Here is a 19,866-nt window from a genome sequence, read left to right as displayed (position 1 = left end):
CTAATGCCTACCTCCTCACATGTCCACTGGTACCATCACTATTTCCACCATTGTGGCGTTAGGGTTAGGGCAAACAGGCGTGTTATCTCCCATTCCAAATACAGTTACACATTTGTAAGTTTTGAACAGTGTGCAATGTCTGTATGGCAGGACTACAATCACACACTTGGTCCCGACAGTATATAAGACCATTATCTGCACACACAACACTCACACTGTTTCTCACACACTGTGCTCCCTCTCATACACACATATGCACACGCACACACACACGGACACTATTTGTCAGAAAACAAGCATGTGCTCAGCAGTAGGATGTAGGTATAGGGCTCAGAAGTGTGCGTGTGTGTGTGTCTGTGTGTGCATGTGTGCAAACAGGTACACAAGCATACGATACAGGAGCAACATTAGCGTGGCTGCAGATGCACAGCATCTTGGCATATAGTAAATGCTCAAGAGACTGAGTGCTAGCGGAACATGTGTGAACTTCAGCATGTGTGTGAATAAGTATGCATGTACAGTACCTGTTTGTGTGTCTATTTGTGTGTGTGTGTGTGTGTACGCGTGTGTTTCCATGTGCGTGTTAGTAGTAGTAGTTTGTCTCTCTCACAGCGTCTGAGTCTCGGGCGGGGTGGGGTGCGGGTGGGGGCTCTGCGGCGGCGAGTGCGGTGGGGACTGCAGCAGGGGCATGTAGTGGTGGGTGGGGGGGCCGCAGGGGGGCAGCGCGGAGGGCGAGGGCGGCAGGCCGGAGGGCACCAGGGGCCCCGGCGGGCCGAAGGGGCCCGTGGGCGAGTCGGCCGGCGGCTGGTTGTAGAAGAAGAACGCGCACTGGTGGATGAAGTTCTCCATGATTGTCTGGTAGGTGCGCGTGGCCGTCAGCGCGTCCATGGTGGTGAACTCGGGACGCATCAGCGTGGGCCAGAAGCAGATGGCCAGGTTCTCGCTCGTCATCAGGTTCACGCGGTTCCACTGGCTTACCCTACGGCAGAGGAGATGTTCGGAGAGGAGTTAGTGAGACGGAGAGACGGCAGAAAATAAAGGTTCAGGCGGGCAGCGACGTGGAGTTAGTGGGGGAGAAGGTCAGGGTCGGATTAAGATGGCCTGGGGCCCCTGGGCTACAGGTTGCTGTGGGGTCCCACTGAAAGGCAAATTTCTCTACGCTATGTGAAGCACATTGAGTTGCACCTGTGTATGAAATGCGCTATATAAATAAACTTGCCTTGCCTTGTCTTACAAAATTACATAGTGTCATAATTACGAGCTAGGAATTAAGGATATCATGTATGTCAACCGCGGAGAGGGGTATTGACAGGATTTGACTACTGCACATGACAGATGCATGTGAATATGGATTTTCAATATTGCATCTTGTCACAATTCTGCAATTTTTGACTTTTTGGCGAATTAGGGGCCCCCTGGCAGGTGGGGGCCCCTAGGCTGCAGCTATCTGGAGAAGACAGAAGTTCACACGTTATTCGTTAGGGTCACACAGTTCAGGCAGAGAGAGTAAAGAGAGAGAGGTTCCATTGGCCCATTGTTTCCGGGTTCTATTATTGCAAGGGGGAGTGGGGGAAATCCCCCTTTAGGCAGACCTAGGCAGACCTAAGGACTGTTCTATTCAATGCTAGGAGCATTATGACACGCCCTTTTAGGCAGACCGGAACCTGGCCATGTTAGGGACCCATAGAAACCTATTATGTTGGCATATCTCTATATACTTAAAGAATCTCTGGTTCAGGTGGTTCACCTTAACCCCTTAAGACGCGGCTTTATACATTTGTTGTTACCAGTATGGTAATGACCAAGTCGTGGTGCTTTACTAAAGGGCCTGTGTTGTGTCATAGTATTGTAGTGCTATGGTAGTTACATTTCAATGACTATTACAGCGTGCCACTGGAGGTACGGCGCGCATTAAGGGGCTACAGGGGAGGGAGAGGAGAGATGGAGTGAGGGAGATGGATTCTTGTTTGTCATCCATAAAATAAAGTGCTACCCTCTTTATTTTAATTGCAGCAACTAATTAATGTAGTCGAATCAGTGAAATAAATGGGATAGCACTTACTGAACATATTTTTAGTGTATCTACACGAATCAACATGCATTACCGGTATGTGTTTACACTGTACACCTAATACTAAGCCTGAAGTGCAACTTAATAATGTTACATGGTGTTACATACAGTACTTTGTTAAACGGTACCTAATTACAGTTGTTCTGAGTTGTTTACACACAATTTTTGGTACATCTAGGTCATGCTGATTATAGTGATTTATCAAAATGATGCACGTTAGTATTCAAATGGTTCTTACAAATGCCTGTGATGGTCATGTTGTGATGTTCATGTTCAAGATGTTCTTGTTCATTTTGCAGGACAAGTGAGGGGTTTTGCCCACTGTGTGTGAGTTTTTGGATTTTTGCGTAGAGTTTTGAGAATTCGAGACATAGGGATGCAAATTATCGATTCATTCATTAATCATTACTTGATAGCCTTATCGATCGACTTACGATTAATTGATCAGCTGCTTTTTCTCCCCGAAATCTCAATGTTTCTCCAAAAAAACCCTACTAAATCTAAATTTTAATTAAATGAATTCTATTTAAATTCTTTAATCCAAAGGTGATTTAAATATTCCCACTATTCACACCCCTCTTCACACACACCCTTCACACACCCATTTCACCTGGGTCTCTAGTCAGTTGAATTGTCGATTAATTGCGATTAATGTTTTTTAACCGATTAACGCATTGATCGATTAAAGTCGATTAACCGATTAATCGTTTGCATCCCTATCGAGACATGATTCCAGAAATTGTGAACAATGAGAAAAAACGAAATTGTAGCAGGGACAGTAAAATGAACTTTACGTTTCATTTACATTACAGTGCATTTGAAACAAGCCAGCTGAGTGAGCTTCACATACAACAAAATAATAGAGAGAGAGAGAGAGAGAGAGAAAGAGAAAAAAAGAGAAAGAGAGAAGGGGAAAAAGGTGTAGATGGACAGTAAGAGAAGGGTGGAGGAACAGAGAGAGGGAAGAGACAAGTGGCACTGTATGTCGAAGGAAAGTACGTAGTGCATACTACTTAGGACTTGTCATGTCACGGTCCAGGCTACAGACTTTTGGCGACAGTGTTGCTGCCTCCACCTTTTGGAACAGTCTACCTCTTCATATCCGCCAGGCCCACACACTGGCTATGTTCAAAAAGCACCTCAAATAACACTTATTCTCTGAGGCCTACAGTCCTTACTCTGCACCCCAACTCCACTTCTATCCAACACACACACACACCCCCTCCCATTCCCTTGCCCCATCTCATTTTGTAAAGCGACCTTGGGTTACTTGAAAGGCGTTATTAAGTCATTATTATTCTTATTACCCTAGTGAAACATCTATCGATAGAGCTGAACCTAATGATGAGTCAGGACAGGAGGTCATAGGATCGGGTTCAAATCCCATATCACCCATGGATTAGTGCTCTTAAGCAAGGCACCGACCTAACCTCACATTGCTCTAGGGACTGTAACCAATACCCTGTAGCCTACCTAACTTGGATAAGAGCATCAGCTAAGTCTAATGGAATGGAATGGAATATTAAGCGGTTCTCACTTGTTGAGGTGGCTCATCACGTGTCTGAAGACGTCATAGTTCTCCCGTGGGAACCTCCGCAGTACATCCTTCATGGTGTGCAGCCTCTGCTCTCGATCGTTAATCTCTGACAAGTCAGGAAGTCCACGATGAGATAAGAGGAGGGGGGGGGGAGGCAAAAGGCAATGTAATGTAGAGTTAGAAAAATATAGACTCATCAAGGGTAAAACAGTGAGATTGTCACCTCAACAAACCTTGCAGAAAGTTGGGATTGTGCATCACTTTTGTCTCTCTTTCAGATATAAAAGACTTAGTCAACTTCCGCTCAATTAAAGATCGCACCAAGAAAATAAAGTCAAGATGCTCATGCAGACAAATGTGTTTTCACTCACAATTACCGTGCTATTTAAAATAGAGAGCAAATATTGTAGGTGTCCTTAGTGCAAATAAAAGATATACAGGAAAGTAAAGAGCAACTCTGTATCAAAGACGCATATTTTGATTTCTTAAGTAAATGAATAATTCACCATCAACTTGGCAAAGTGCTTTGACCAATAATATAACCCACGCTACTTCTACTCACACATTCCTTGTGCATATGCTACATATATCTGGTGCGTTGGCAAGATGAGGCGTCTTGGAGAGATACACTATGTTGTGTGGCACTGGAGGAATCTTCACTCAGTTGCTACGGACTGGTACCTCATGGCCATTAGAGACAGTTCTGTTCTGTTGCCCACACCACCAGACTGACTCTGAGGAAAGTGACCCTGAGTCAGCTACGGGGTTCAGATGCCAAGTGTGTGTGTAAGTGTTTGTGTTTGTGTTTGTGTGTGTGTGTGTGTGTGTGTGTGTGTGTGTGTGTGTGTGTGTGTGTGTGTGTGTGTGTGTGTGTGTGTGTGTGTGTGTGTGTGTGTGCATGTGTGTGTGTGTGTGTGTGTGTGTGTGTGTGTGTGCGTGTGTGTGTGTGTGCGTGTGCGTACGCATACATCTCTGTGTGTGCTTGTGTGCATGCATCTAAGCAAGCACACAGCATGTGCAGAATCTAGCTGAGCATTCTGTGCCATGGGCAGATGGCCAGACCTCATAATATCCATGACAGGAGTTACACTAGGTTAAACAAAATAAATTAACGGGAACTGTCTTACAATTCCTCAGTTAGCCCATGTACATACAGTGCCCTCCATAATTATTGGCACCTCTGGTTGAGATGTGTTAAAAGCCTTAAAATAAATTCAGTGTTTATTTGAAGAAGAATACTGACACACTGAAAATTGTAGGAAAATGTAGCCTTCAACTCAAATGAATTGCAAGAAAATAAAAAAAATCCCTGACTAAACAATAATTATTTTTCATTAAATCACCTGTTCCACAATTATTGGCACCCTTAACAATTCCCAAGAAATAAATATAATAGAAGCATTTCTGTCATTTCTACAGTAGTTTACAAAGTCTACCAGAGTATGTAGGAACATTTAATTAGTAATTCATCACTTCCTGTTTCCCTGGGGTATAAATATGACGTGACACCGAGGCCATTTCTCTTATCCACTCTTAAACATGGGAAAGACAAAGGAACACAGCATACAAGTGAGGCAGATGTGCGTCGACCTTCACAGGTCAGGCAGAGGCTACAAGAAGATTGCCACTCAACTGCAGCTGCCCATATCCACTGTGAGAGGAATAATTAAGAAGCTCAAAACAACTGGAACAGTGGTAAACAAGCCTGGACGAGGACCCAAGTTTATTTTGCCACCACACACAGTGAGGAGGATGGTAAGAGAAATCAAAAGATCTCCAAAGCTCACTGTTACAGAATTACAACAAATGGTAGCATCCTGGGGTCACAAAGTCTCCAAATCAACCATCAGGCGCTGTCTACACGCCAACAAGCTGTTTGGGAGGCATGCACGGAGTAAACCTTTCCTCACTCACAATCATAAACGCAAACGTCTGGAGTTCGCCAAGCGGTATTGGGGCTTCAACTGGGACCGTGTGCTTTGGTCAGATGAGACCAAGATTGAGCTTTTTGGCAACAAACACTCTAAGTGGGTCTGGCGTACCACGAAAGATGCGCATGCTGAAAAGCACCTCATACCCACTGTGAAGTATGGGGGTGGGTCAGTGATGCTGTGGGGCTGTTTCGCTTCCAAAGGCCCTGGGAACCTTGTTAGGGTGCATGGCATCATGAATGCTTTGAAATACCAGGACATTTTAAATCAAAATCTGTTGCCCTCTGCCCGAAAGCTGAAGCTGGGTCGTCACTGGGTCTTTCAGCAAGACAATGACCCTAAACATATGGCCAAATCTACACAGAAATGGTTCACCAGACACAAAATCAAGCTCCTCCCATGGCCATCTCAGTCCCCTGACCTCAACCCCATTGATAACCTGTGGGGTGAGCTGAAGAGGAGAGTACAGAGGAGAGGACCCAGGTCTCTGGATGATTTAGAGAGATTCTGCAAAGAGGAATGGCTGAAGATCCCTCTTTCTGTCTTTTCCCATCTTGTGAAACATTATAGGAGAAGATTAGGTGCTGTTTTGTTGGCAAAAGGGGGTTGTACAAAATATTAACACCAGGGGTGCTAATAATTGTGACACACATTATTTGATGTCAAATAATTATTTCTTTATGTGGGATTTTTTCCCCACTGAATAAATGCACTTGTATTGAAGGTTGGATTTTTCTCTTTTTTTCCATTAAGGTCCCATATTATTTGGAAAAAAAATAAAATATTTGGAAGCTAAAAGACACATCTCAACCAGGGGTGCCAATAATTATGGAGGGCACTGTACGTACATATAAAAACAGAAAACGCCAGATAACCAGAAGATAAGACGAGATGCAACTTGTCACATGTCACTATGCTGTTTATTTTGATCATCTCTATGCTACACAGGTCACTAGCAAGAGCCACCATACGGTTGTCAAAGCCATCTGGCCAATTATTCTTCTGTAGCGTGTGCCTCTATACTATATTTATCATGCAGTGGGCGCTATTCTCTTGAAATCATCTACTACATTACACATAGTAAACTAGGTACTAAACACTCGCAATTAATTATAACAATAGACTGCGACACACAACCCTCGCAGCTAGGTGAACCTGCGTTGGCGGAATCATAAGCTGTCGAGAAACAGCATTAATTACATGGTAAGCGCGAAGACTTTTCGAAGAGGTTACTTTTGTTTTTGTAAGTTAGGTATGTGCTGCTGTTTTGGAAGTTGTTTTGGAGAAAAGCCATTTCAAATACTTTATTCATTACTCATACTTTGTAGCCTCCTAATGCATACCCTACCACCAGTGGAACGCTACTATAGTCATTGAAAACATTTGCATGCCATAGTACACAACTATGACATGACACAGAGGCTTGAAAGGAACAGTCCACCTCATTTCAAGAAATTGCTCATCTGTAGTTAAGCCCTGGTAAAATATGGAAAAACATAGGATTTTGCCGTGTATGTGTTTGCAATGCCTAGTTTAACAGTATAGCCAAATTAAACGTAGCAATGCAAGTCTATGGGAGCAAACAAAACATCATCAAATGTGCCTATAAACTACTTTAAAATGAATGTCAAATTCACCAGAGTGCAAAACAGTTATTTATTCCTGTCCTATGATCACGTATGGCTTGATGCTAATACTCACATTTACTTCCTGTGATTATGCTACGATATGCTAATAATTCTGATACCAATAAGTCCAAGTACTGAAAACACTGAGAAGAAAATGAAATGCACATTCATGAATAATACTTTTTTTCAAAAAAAATTATAACAGGGAGTATGTCTTCACAATGTACTTTATACACGCATACAGCAAAAAATAACTACTATGTTAGCTGCAATGAACTTACTGAAAGCCTCTGTCAGCTCTGTCTGCAGGTTGTATGGCAGGAGAGGTTCGGGGAGCTCAGCAAAGAAGGCCTTCAGTGCTCCGGCCACCGTGTTGACAGTGAAGTCCTTCTCCACCAGATCCAGACCGTGATCTACAGGTACAAAGGGACAAAGAGGTGGACAGTCAGTCACCATAATGAAAAAAAAAAACACGTTGCTCCTTACCACTGAAATAGTCACTGAGAAAGCTTTACTACCATAGAACTAGACCACTATGACAAGCACACGGGCCTTCAGTAATACATTAGGCCTATGACTTGGTAATTGCCTCGTTAGCCTCATTAGCTCGTAACAGCTAATTTATAACAGGGGCCATGTTTTACTGGGTTAATGCAGTGACTTTCTAAATATCGCCTGTGTCTGTCAAGATACATAATGGGATACTGTTTTTAAATGATCAACAGTTTTAGAGCATCAGATATAGCCTTTGATATGCTTACAATCGCGAGTTTTGGATACATAAGTCATTGGGGTACCACTGTCTTTGAAGAGGTCCACACAAGGCTGTCATGTAACTGGCATAAAAATTACATGACACATCAGGAAAATTAATGCCACATTATTGATGTTTATGATTGCTGTCATAATGTGTAACTCTGATTTTGGAATGTCAGTGACACCCAAACAATGTCAACTTGACATTCCAAAAACCGAATGACACATTGTGACAACAGCAGACATAAACAAACATAAAAACATGAATCTTTTAGGTTTGAGTCATGTGATGTCCCATACCAAATGTCAATACTGGTCCTGGGTCAGTTTCTGGAGAGATAAATCAGTACTCACCCTGTTCAAACTGCCTCTGCATGCTCTCCATCTCTGATTTGTTGCCGCTGACTCGGTAGATGCCCTCTGTGGTCAGACCTGTGGATGGAATAGCACCAAAAACTCTAAATATGGCGAGTGACCAAGCTAATAAATAAAATAAAAATAAAGAAGTAGCAAATCACGATGGGCATTGCACAATATTTTACACGTAGATATTTTTGCGGGTCACTTATTATTTCGTGTGTACACCGCAATCCTTTTTACAAATGGGATGCACCAAATGGGTGCATGGAGATGTGAGGCACATTTAGACAAAAAATACACTCTGTACTAGAATCAGGAGATTATGAGGATAGTTGAGTGCAGCTTCTAAAATGTGTCATGCATCAGCTCTTTATCCAGCTCAACAACGAATGTTTTAACACAATACTACGCACCAATGACCAGCAGGCAGCAGTGTTCTTTTCTATCAATGGAGATCAATAACTGGCTAAAAATAAAGTATTTGCATAAAACCTGAGGCAACCTAACCATAAAATCGAAGATATCTGGAGAACAACAGTGCTATATTTTCTAAAATATCTTGGCATGTGAAACGATCAGTTTTTGGGGATCAAGACAGAGATCCTCCACAAAGGTGAAATGAACAATTGCAGGTAAAAACAGTATGACAAACCATGCACAGAGCAAAAAAGGGCCATAATCTTGCTTATCCCTTCTCTCACTGTGGCAAGCAGCCACAATTCTCAATTAAAAGTATGGGTTCATTTGAAGGGGTATACCTAAAGGTGTCATGTAATGTCATAAGAACAGCATGACACATGTCAGGAACATTAATGACACATTACTGATGTTTATGACTGTTGTCATAATGACTCATTCAATTTTTGGAACATCAAATTAACATTGTTTGGGCATCATGACATTTGAAGAACCGTGTGACATATTATGAAAACAGCCATAAACATCAATAGTCTGTCATTAGTCTTCTTGACGTGTCATGACATTTTTCTGCCAGTTACATAACCCCTTTATGTAGACAAATAACATATTGCCAAAGCTTCCGATTTTCATCTCAAAACATTGTTTGTGTGCTCAAAACTGATTGAGGAAAGTTGTCATAAAATAACAAGAACGTCTGAAAACCTGGGTGTGAGACATGAAAATCACCTTGCATAGCATACAGAATGGGATGTGAGTGTGCCTCTATCAGATGACTCCTGGCTGATACGGGTTTCCTCCTGGGAGGAAGTTGTTCTTTTGTCTAAAAACATCCACCTCCTTCCTGATGCAGTTTACAGAAGGCATGGGCAATCGATAAAATGAATGGCTCCAAAAGGCCAACATAGACAGTGACTAAGCTCTTCACTACCAATCAGTATATTTTTACAATTAATTATTGTTTTTTTATTTCAGGCATTCCACTGTGAGTGTGACTGCTTCCTGAAATCACGTTGCCACGTGTGTACTCTACTCAGGTCCCAGACCCCATCTTGATGGTGATAAAAATCTGTCAATCACCATCGGTCAACGTAGGAAAATAGTATATGGTGATCAAATGAATACCATATCTTCAAGCCATAATTTACAGTCATGTCACCGCTGCAACTCTTCCCTCCCAGAAATTACACCAATTATCCGCAATACTGACACCCATGCCTGAAAATCCTATCCGCAATTTCGCTGCACGTGATCAACATGTCTTAATTGAAAGGAGAGTCGTGTTGAAATGCAAGCAGTGAGTGATGAAGATTCAGGGTGCTTGGAAGAAATAGAAAATTGGAAAATTGGGTAAAATTACGAGGTGAAATTACTCACCTGTGGCCTCGATGTAGCGGATGCATTTGTCAATGAAGACAGGAATAGGCCTGTCAGGGGAGACGACATTCACCAAAGGCACCCCAAAGTAGTTACTCTCAATTGGCTTCGTAATTGACTGCCGAGGCTTTGGTCTTGGTTTCTACACAGAGAGAAAAAAAGGAGACACATTACAGATAAGAAAAAAGTGAAGGCGACATTAAAGGCATATTCAACTGATCATTCCCTGTGAAACCACTGGATTAATGTGTGATATGAATAAAAAAAGAAGTGAAACTAATGTAAAGACTGTGAAAACTGCCACATGGCTGTCAAAAGCAAAACATTTTTTTATCAGGATTTCTTTTAAAATAATAAATTGAAGCTGGCTGTATATCTGTTTTACATGCTCAGAAATAAGGTAAACTGTTATCTATCTGTCAGTAACACAAACCTTGCCAGGCCTTCGCAGGCTCCTTAGGATGTTTCTCTTCTTGGGGTCCTCCCCTTCTTCGTTGAGCGTGTTCTCCCCTTTCAGGGCGCCCACCTCGTCCTCTTTGGTCTTTTGAAGGACGCCCAGCTCGTCGTCGCTGCCGATGGAGAAGCTGGTGCGGAAGCTGCTGAACTTGCCCAGGCGCTTGGAGCGGTCGCGGTAGAGCTGAGGCTTGACCCCCATGGCCGACAGCTTCCGGCGGCGCTCCAGAGAGCTGCTCTCCGCCTCGCTGTCCGAGCCGTTGCCGCCGCCGTTCGTGTGCATCTTGTTGGCGTTGCGTATGGTGATGATCTTGCCCTGCGTGCTGTCGTGCGGCACGGAGTAGATGTTCTCCTCGTGGCTCAGGCGCGGCTTGGACACGGCGTCCATGGGCTCGGCGTAGTCGGACGGGTCGTACACCCCCTCGCCGCTGGGGGGCCAGTTCATGGTGGCGGTGAGGGAGCGCCTGTGGGCCATGGGGTCCATGTAGGGGTTGAAGCTCTTCCGCAGGTCGAACGTGACGCTGGGCTTGGAGCGCACCTGGGGAGCCATCTTGTTGTTGAGCTTGCTCTCGAACGTACTGAGGTCGGAGATGACAGAAAAGGTGTCGCCGGAATCCATGTCAGGCATCTTGAAGCTCCCGTGGGACGTTAGAGTGCCATCGTGGTAGGGGGGCGAGGCCTCCATGTCTTCCTCCGAGTCCAGCAGCATGGTGACAGGGCTGGGCGAGCCGCAGCGGGGAGAGTACACAGACTCGTTGGTGATGGCCGCCTCGGGGGCATTGTCGTACATGTGCGTGGCCTCCACCACCGAGCGCTTCTCCATGACCTCCATAAAGAACGGCTTCAGGAGGTCTAGCCGGTGAAGCCCGCTGATGACCCCTCCTCCACCGCACACGATCCTGCTGAAGCGCCCCTCGATTTCATGGGCCAGGTCCTCGCCCTGGTTCAGGAGCTCGCGGGCCGACTCCGAGTCGGTCAGCTCGGCCTGGCTCTCTCCCACTGCCAGCAGCTGCACGGGGATGATGTCTTGCACCTCGCACAGGAAGGCGCAGAGCGTCTCTAGGGAGGCCTTGCGGCGGGCCGAGTAGACCGCCACGTAGCCGTGCACCAGCTTGGTCTTACGCATGGAGAAGGTGGCGTGGTAGGAGAGCAGCGAGAGCTCGATGGTCTGCCGGTGGCCGCCCACCGTCTGCTCCAGCAGCACGGACGTGTCGCTGGCCAGGTTGGACGTGGGCCTGCAGTGCTGCGGCAGCAGGAAGGGCGAGAGGAGCTGGTCCACGTCGTACGGGTCGCCACACATCAGGCACATGATGATGCGGAAGTCCGCCTCCGGGCTGGGCTCCGGCTGCAGGTCTCGAATGGTGGGGGGCACGGGAGGGAGCGGCGGGGAGCCGCTGCGGAAACCCGCGCTCCTCTTGTTTTCCAGCAGGGCCTTCAAGACCTGGTTGATCTGCCGCTCGTTGACGTTGCGCGCGTATCCCGTGCCAGGGGACGCAGGGTCCAGGAAGCTGCACTGTAGCTTTGCTGCCACCTGCTGTCCCTGTGCTATCAGTGTCTGGGCAGTCTCTGCGCCAATGTCCCCAAATGCGCCCACGCCTCTTTTGGTGATGAGGAGTAAGGACAGAGGGAGCTGGGATAAGTGGTTGTCTCGTCGTCCCAGCGTAGATTCCCTCAGCTTGTCCATGCTCTCCACGACGTAGGTGAGTGACTCTTTTGAGTTGTACAAGCACAGGCAGCCGTGAGGGGTGAACGTTGAGGTGTGGAAAGAGTTAACAGGAAGCCTGACATTTCCCTCTATGGGGCGCAGCACAAGTTCATACATCTTGCCATCCAGCACGTACCGATCATCGTTGGTGCACATGGCTCGGATTTCATTAGCCATTTCTCTTGCCAGGCCATCTTTGCCGAGGATGACCAGATTTATCCTGTCTGCTTTGCTCTCGCTCATGAGTGCTTTTGTGAAAGAGGGGTAACGAGCTGGGAAGCAAGAGGCCAGCGTCTGTTCAATTTTGCTGTCCACACAATTAGGACAGCTAGGGCATGTCTCTTTTGTGGGGTGATAGACAAAGTGAATGTGTTTCAACACCAGTGCGTCTCTCTCGGCCTGTAGCTTTTGTAGGGCCTTGAAACGCTGCTCCTCTCCCAGAACCTCCTGAATGGCGCCCATCTTCTCTTTGCTTGGCTTCGCATCCACCTCTAGCTCGTAGAAAAGCTCAGAGTACTCGAGCAGCAGCTCTTGGAAATCTTCTTTCGCCTTGTCTATGATTGCCTTTTGATGCCTGTTGTAGATGTCCAGATACTCCGGCTCTTCCAGCCACTGGTAAAAGTCCTCGTTCATGATGAAGCTTCGCGCCTCCTCCCATGGCTTGCCGGGTGTCACAAATGGAGAGGACATCAGCTTGGCTTTGAACTCCTTCCGTATCTCTGCCCGCTTGCACTCGTTGCGCAGGTGTTCGAGGTGTGCGTCGAATATGATCTCGGCGGCCGTCGTGTCTAGCACGTCGAACGGTATGCGCTCGTCCTCCATGTTGTCGAGGTGTGGCGTCTCTTCCCAGGGAGCGTCCTCCAGCACCACAAACCAGTGGTCGAAGTCCTTTTTGGATTCCAGGACCTTCTGCACTCCTGCCCAGCTTAAATGCTCTATTTCATCCAGCTCCGAGACTAAGGAGCTGAGAGCGAGAGGAAGAGTGCTGAGGTACACCTTGCGCCTTCTCTCTATGTGCTCCTGCTTGAGGCGGTGTATGTGCTGCTGGAAAAGCTTTTTGGCTTTGGCCGTGCCCTCCAAAAACACATACTCTTTGTACTCGGGGGACGTTTGCATGCGCCGACTGATGTTGGGCCAGGTCTCATTGTGATTCTTCACAATGTTGTTCACTAACCATTCATAGCGGTCCTTAGCAGAGGCAATGAGCTGGCTCTGATGCTTCAGCGCCTCGAAATAAGGGATGATCTTGGGCTTGCCCTTGCTTTTATCAATGAGCTGAATCAGAGTGAGGAAAGCTAGATCAACGTTGACGTTGGAACGAGCAGAGGTCTCCACCACCGGTAGGTTCTTTTTTGTAATGGCAAACGTGTGTGAGTCTTTGATGTAGCGCTCGACGCCTTCGTCGCATTTGGTCAGAACCAGCACGATGGGCTTTTTCGTTTTCCCCAGGTGGTTGTACAGGTTCGTGACAAACTTCATCTGGTCGTCAAAGTTGCGATTCATCCCGCGGCTCACGTCCACGCAGAGCAGGAAGCCGTCCACCTGCAGTTTCCCCTCGGGCATCTGCTTCTGCTCAAAGTCCTGCTCCAGCCCCAGCTGATCGGTGCAGAAGTACATGAGCTTCTCGGCGGACGCCAGCTTGGTGCCGGCGGCGCGTTTGATGTACGGCTGCAGGGCGGTGCTGCGGTGGGGCTGAAACGTCTGGTCGTCGATGAACTCGGTCTGCTCCACCACGTGCATCCGGCACTCGGCGCCCTCCTCCAGCACGCGGCCCACCTCGCCCCAGAACAGGAAGTGGTCATTGTTGACCACGCGGCCGCCGAAATCGCTGGTGCTCAGCACGGACGTGTGGTCCAGGTGGAAGTCATCGGCGCTGGGGCGCACAAAGCGGTTGCACAGGCAGGACTTGCCCACCCCGCATTGGCCCTTCTCCTTCTCAGTCCCTGAGAGGCCCACCACCACCACGGTGTATATGGGCACGCGGGAGTCTTGCTTTTTCGCCATCATCATCGTTCGTAGGAACGCATCCTGCCTTGCCCTGAAGCTGCTTGACGACTTAGCACGCTATTGCAGGTGCCCATACAGTGCTTTTGTACTGCACCAATCACACTCAGGTGGGGTTAAATTGCACTGGCACCAGGGCCTTCTCTCCTTGGCTTCTGTAGAAAGTATTTTTCTGCGACTTCTTTAAGTTGATGACACTGGAGCTGTGTGCTTTTTGCCCATAGTCAGTGCAAGGCTGCGATGAGGATGCAATTCAACAAACAGCAGAGGTGTGTTGGGCTGATTTAGGAGGTGGGGTGGTGAGGGTGCTGGGGGGTGGCAGCAGTTGTGCTTGACCAAGTGAGAAATTAGATGCCAGTGTGGGAAGTTGACTCTGTGTAATCCATCCCCTTCGGCAAGCAGGCCTGTGGTGCAGTCAGGTGAGCCTGGATATGTCAGATCACACTCTGCAAAGGAAAGAAAGAAACAGATTTTTCGGTTAATAAAATTAATGACATTTCCAAGCTGGGTACGGCAAGCCAAAACAGGTCAGGTCAGCTCACTTTCTGCAAGCAAATAAAGAAATGGATTTTTGCCAGTTAATAAAATTAATGACACATTTCTAATCTGGGTGAGGCAGGTGGCTATGGCTAACAGGGTGCTGATAAAGGACTACATATTATAGACTGAATTACAAAGCAAGTCAATTCATTTTGTCACCTCAATTTCATTAACTGCTTCCAATCTTCATCATAGAGTGAAGTAATTTCACTTCCTTGTTGATGACTCATTACAAGTATTACACCACTATAACATTACATTTAATGAATGCATGAAGGAATGCACGAGTGAATGAATGAATGAATGAATGAATGAATGAATGAATGAATGAATGAATGAATGAATGAATCTGCAAAGCTACAAAAAACAAAAAAAAATCCTCAAATCTTAGCTTAGGCTAAAAAATCATTTTACTAGCAAGATAGGAATGACTTTTACCATACAAATTAATGAATATATGAATGAAAGAATGAATCTCACATATGAATGGCTCTGTGAATCTTACAATAGTTGCACAATAAAATGCATCAAATAGAAACTTTGTGATAGAAAGGAGTGCATGTAATCCATGTATGCAATTAAGTGCATGTTATATGTTGCACGGTTATATGCCTTGTGCAGAATTACAATGCATCCAATGGTTATGTCGAGTGTATCTACCTGCATACGAGGCTAATACACTGTGTCGTGTCTTGTGTCAGACTCTGGGCTAATATGAAATCAATGGAGGAGACTCCCCTCTGTCAGGCAGGCTGTTAGTGTACTGCTGACCGATAAACCATATGTGTGGAGAGAGGAGAGGAGAGGAGAGGAGAGGAGGGGAGGGGAGAGGAGAGGAGAGGAGAGGAGAGGAGAGGAAAGGAGAGGAGAGGAAAGGAAAGGAAAGGAAAGGAAAGGAAAGGAAAGGAAAGGAAAGGAAAGGAAAGGAAAGGAGAGGAGAGGAGAGGAGAGGAGAGGAGAGGAGAGGAGAGGATAGGAGAGGATAGGATAGAATAGGATATGGTATGATATGATAGGATAGGACAGGAGAGAAAAAAGGAGGGGAGAGAAGAGGAGAATAGAGTAGAGAGAAGTGGAGATGAGATGACCAGAGATGAGAGGAGATGAGAGGAGAGGGGACTAGAACAGATGAGTAGAAAGGAGAGGAGAGGGAATGAGGAGACAGGAGAGGAGAGGGAATGAGGAGACAGGAGAGGAAAGGAGAGGAGACGAAGAGGAGAGGAGAGGAGAGGGAGAGGAGAGGAAAGGAGAGGGAGAGAAGAGGAGAGTAGAGGAGAGGAGAGGAGAGAAGAGGAGAGGAGAGGAGAGGAGAGGAGAGGAGAGGAAAGGAGAGGAGAGGAGACGAAGAGGAGAGGAGAGGAGAGGAGAGGAGAGGAGAGGAGAGGAGAGGAGAGGAGAGGAGAGGAGGATGGGAGAGGAGAGGAGAGGGAGAGGAGAGGAAAGGAGAGGGAGAGAAGAGGAGAGGAGAGGAGAGAAGAGGAGAGGAGAGGCCTTTCTCAGCACGTCCTTCAATATCACTGCAGTGCCCACAAGATGCTTGCCATCACAACGACGCCACTGAATGATGACGATCCAACAAAATAATCACAGCCTCTTTTGCTGATGAATGATAATCAAAGTGCATTAACAGCCACGAGGATACAAAAACAGACCACAAACTATTGGAGCTGATTATTATACCAATGCTTGTGCATTGATTAGGTTTTCTGTGTGTGTGTGTGTTTGGTTGGTTTGTGGCATTTGACAGCCAATGAGGAGTCCCCATTCACAAGAATCAACAACTACTGCTGCTTTTAGCCTGAGGGGACGCAAAAAAAACGGGGTGGGTCTATCTCTCTGTCCTACTCTAGCATCAAGAGAATTACGGTGTGCTTCAGTGAGTTTTGCTTCAACTGATGAGCATGTTTTTTTTTTTTTTTAACAATCCAATAATGCGACCTGAGATCTAATCATCATTATAGGAATGCTGACATACACTTGCAGGCTGCAGCTGCCCATATACAGGTGGCTATATGATGCATTCTTACATACAGTAAATGCAGAGTTAATTCAACACTTAGAGAGTACTCTGCGACCAAATATAATCTAGAGGAGGATATTAAATCAACTCTCAGAGTGTTGAATTGATGCTGGATTTCTACTGTGCAGACTCGTCCTACTGTCCCCCTGCCCCCAATGTACAAACATGTTTGCACAGCGTGTAGGCCTACTGACTGAGTAGCCTGTGGTTTTCAATGATCACTACTGAGTCATGGAATGTTACAACCTGACGTCTACCATCTATATTGCAATTGTAAATTGTTTAGACTCTAAGCCCCCCCATTTGGAGACATGGATATATCAGATGACATGTTGTGACTATCACGCTTGTAATCATGTCTCGTTCAAAGTCAGAAGGAACGATGACCAGGATTTGTTCCAAGGCTATTAGGCCTCAGGGACGAGACAGGAAGTCCTAACAAATTTAGTTGCAATGTCAATCTCATCCACGCCAAGGGGCCTGGCTGGTAGTTGGGAATCTGTTAGCCTACTGTAGCCAGTGAGGTAGATAAACAACAATACACAAGCTGAAGATTATCTTTAAAATCAAATGTTTACACGTTAGGTAGGCTAGACTATAGATTACTGGGGTGCAGCAATGTAAGATATTTAACATAGCAAAAATGCAATGTGTTCCAGAAGCTGCGAGTGGTTGTAGGCTAGGCTTATCTACATATGAATTATTAGACATGAATCATGATTAGGGTGTAGTAGCACAACATCTGAAAAAGGCTGGCGTTACAAAATAACGGGTAGGCTATCCATGAATGTCCATGAATTTCAGCGTGGCTTGCCGCTTTATGGCAGCGCACGGCCTTGTGACGCAAAGCGACTATAAGAATGTATTAGTCCGTAACATGTCAACGAAGAATGACTTTATTATTCCTGCACAATAGCTTCTGTACGCCCTTAAAATGCTGACACATACCGACAAAACCAGCACCGCTACCCTGTGCGGTTCTGCCCAGACGAATAGGCAACCGCTGCTGTGTCAGACCTACCAAAACATACAAAGGAGTCATTAGAACGCTGCAAAGCGGTATCCACAAGGCCTCTCCACAGAATAGGGCTTGGCATAGCCTATCCCTGCTCCTAACCGCACAATTATAATGCCCAACGTTAGGCTTTGTCAGTGTGGCCGCCTATCCTCCGATTTTCAACCATAAACTGACCCCATCTAACAGTTTTTGCGGCGAAGTGGGCTTTCTTTGATTTATGCGTAACGGGTAATTGTGGTCAGTGTGCTACTATTGCCATTCATATGGTTGCGAGGCAGCACCGGGAAAAAATACGAATACATACCATTGCATTCAGCCTTTCCTCCAATCTCTCTTCTGTTTAGGACTCGAGTGACGGCATTTTCCACCGGTGCGTTTTATGGTGGAAAGCTAAAGCTGATGGTTTAAAAGGTAGCCAGAACCCAACGTGCTTCCCTTTATGTCTGCTTGTCAAGCATAAATTAAATATTCCATGTTGCCGATGGTTGTTTTCCAGTTACAGTCCTCGACCATTCCATGCGGATGCTTCAACAAGACAGAAAAGGCATCAAACTCTTCCCCGCACCAATGCATTAATTTTGCCCATGTAAAAGGGGGAAAAATGAAAAAAGGGCGTAGTGGCTGTAGAGTCTGTTTCACTGCCTTCCTCTGGCCTTACCACGCTGCTTTTGACCAATTATTATATCCTTTGTTGTGTCCATTTTTCGCGGATAAAAATCACTAAGGCGGTCCGCACAAAGCCACGGCTTGATAGCTGTCATTTGGGTTTGGCTTCGTTGACAGAGCGTTTGCATCTGCACCATAAAACGGGCAGTTAAAGTGAAAGGGCTTCGCTATGTGTGAAAGTGGTTTTCAGCTTCTCAATAATGGCGGCCCTCCGCCCGAACCCAATTCTCTAGCCTCCTATTGCGAAGAAAAAGAAGCCAGGGCTACGGATCAGCAAAGCAGGCGGCAGGCGCGGAGACTCGCCCAGTGGCGCATGGACCAAACTACAACACAAATGTACAAAGGCAAACATCACAATTACACAGCCCTGTGTGATTAAAAAAGAACTGCACATTCACTAAAAAAATAAATAAAGGAAGTCATATAATAATAATAATAGGCCTAATAATAATAATAATAATAATAATAATAATAATAATAATAATAATAATAGGCAAATAATAATTTAGAAATAACAACAGTAATAAATGCAGTATTAATCTCAAAGGGAAATTAATGTACATAATGCAAGTACATGAGCATGAATTGGGCACATTTTCCCTGGTCTTCATCTAATTCACGGTACACAAATACACTCTGTTTCAACAATGTAGGCTATGAAACAGAATATTGGCTACGTTTTCATTTTTAATTGAATACAGCATGTATTGTAAACATTCATAGTGCAAGGTGGAAAAAGTAGGCCTATGTGAAACTTTGGATTTAGCAACTGTTTGACTTTCCTTTGGCATCAATAAGTAATTGCCTCCTGCAGTTGCTGCTCAGACATGCACAACTAGTCAGAGGGAATTTCACACAATTCCTTGTTACAAAACAGTTTTAATTCAGCGATATTCTTGAGTGGACTGGTGTGCAGTGTACTCTTGAGATCATACCACAGTATCTGTCAACTAGGTAGATCCCATGACTCCAACTTGGCCACTCCAGAAATTGTATCAAAGATCATTTTCTCTTGTTAAAGCAATTTTGCTGTTGATGTACTATTGTGCATTGGGTGGTTGTTGTCCTGTTGCGCCATTTATCCTCTGTTGAGCATTAGTTGCCAGAGAAGAAGTCTGGCGTTCTCCTGCAAAATGTGTTGGTGCAATTGGGAATTACTTTTTCTGTGAGAGATCTGTTTAGGACCTGAGGTAAAGCAGTCCCTTAACATGATGCCCCATTGACCACATTTTGTAGTTGAGATGGGATATTGATGTGCTATACCTTTTTTCTCCACACATACTGTACTGTTGTGTGTTCACTCTAATAAACTGAATTTTGGTTTTGTCTGTCCACAGAATATTTTGCTCGTACATTGCTGTGGAACATCCAGGTGATACATTT

At 45.6% G+C, this 19,866-nt stretch overlaps 1 protein-coding gene across 1 annotated transcript; it reads right to left on the bottom strand.

The window, feature by feature from the left end:
- Positions 1-342: 342 nt before the first annotated feature.
- On the bottom strand, positions 343-18,708 carry arhgap35b (Rho GTPase activating protein 35b). The gene is made up of 7 exons (XM_063203568.1): positions 18,122-18,708; positions 10,511-14,685; positions 10,078-10,219; positions 8,278-8,355; positions 7,449-7,580; positions 3,609-3,714; positions 343-979 (listed from the first exon to the last, which is right to left on the bottom strand). Exons 2-7 carry the CDS (start codon positions 14,243-14,245, stop codon positions 607-609), a joined length of 4,566 nt encoding a protein of 1,521 aa, XP_063059638.1. The 5' UTR covers positions 14,246-14,685; positions 18,122-18,708; the 3' UTR covers positions 343-606.
- Positions 18,709-19,866: the final 1,158 nt, after the last annotated feature.

This window comes from Engraulis encrasicolus, chromosome 7, assembly GCF_034702125.1.
Source record: "Engraulis encrasicolus isolate BLACKSEA-1 chromosome 7, IST_EnEncr_1.0, whole genome shotgun sequence".
In the NCBI taxonomy this organism is placed as follows: domain Eukaryota; kingdom Metazoa; phylum Chordata; class Actinopteri; order Clupeiformes; family Engraulidae; genus Engraulis; species Engraulis encrasicolus.
This window is presented reverse-complemented; position numbering and strand designations above follow the sequence as displayed.

Bases quoted from the DNA above. Each gene is read 5' to 3' on its own strand.
- arhgap35b (XM_063203568.1), bottom strand. From the start codon at position 14,245: ATGATGATGGCGAAAAAGCAAGACTCCCGCGTGCCCATATACACCGTG. The intron at 8,356-10,077 runs GTGAGTAATTTC...TTCCATCCACAG, and splicing joins CCGCTACATCGAGGCCACAG to GTCTGACCACAGAGGGCATC. The intron at 3,715-7,448 runs GTAAGTTCATTG...CTGACTTGTCAG, and splicing joins AGAGCTGACAGAGGCTTTCA to AGATTAACGATCGAGAGCAG.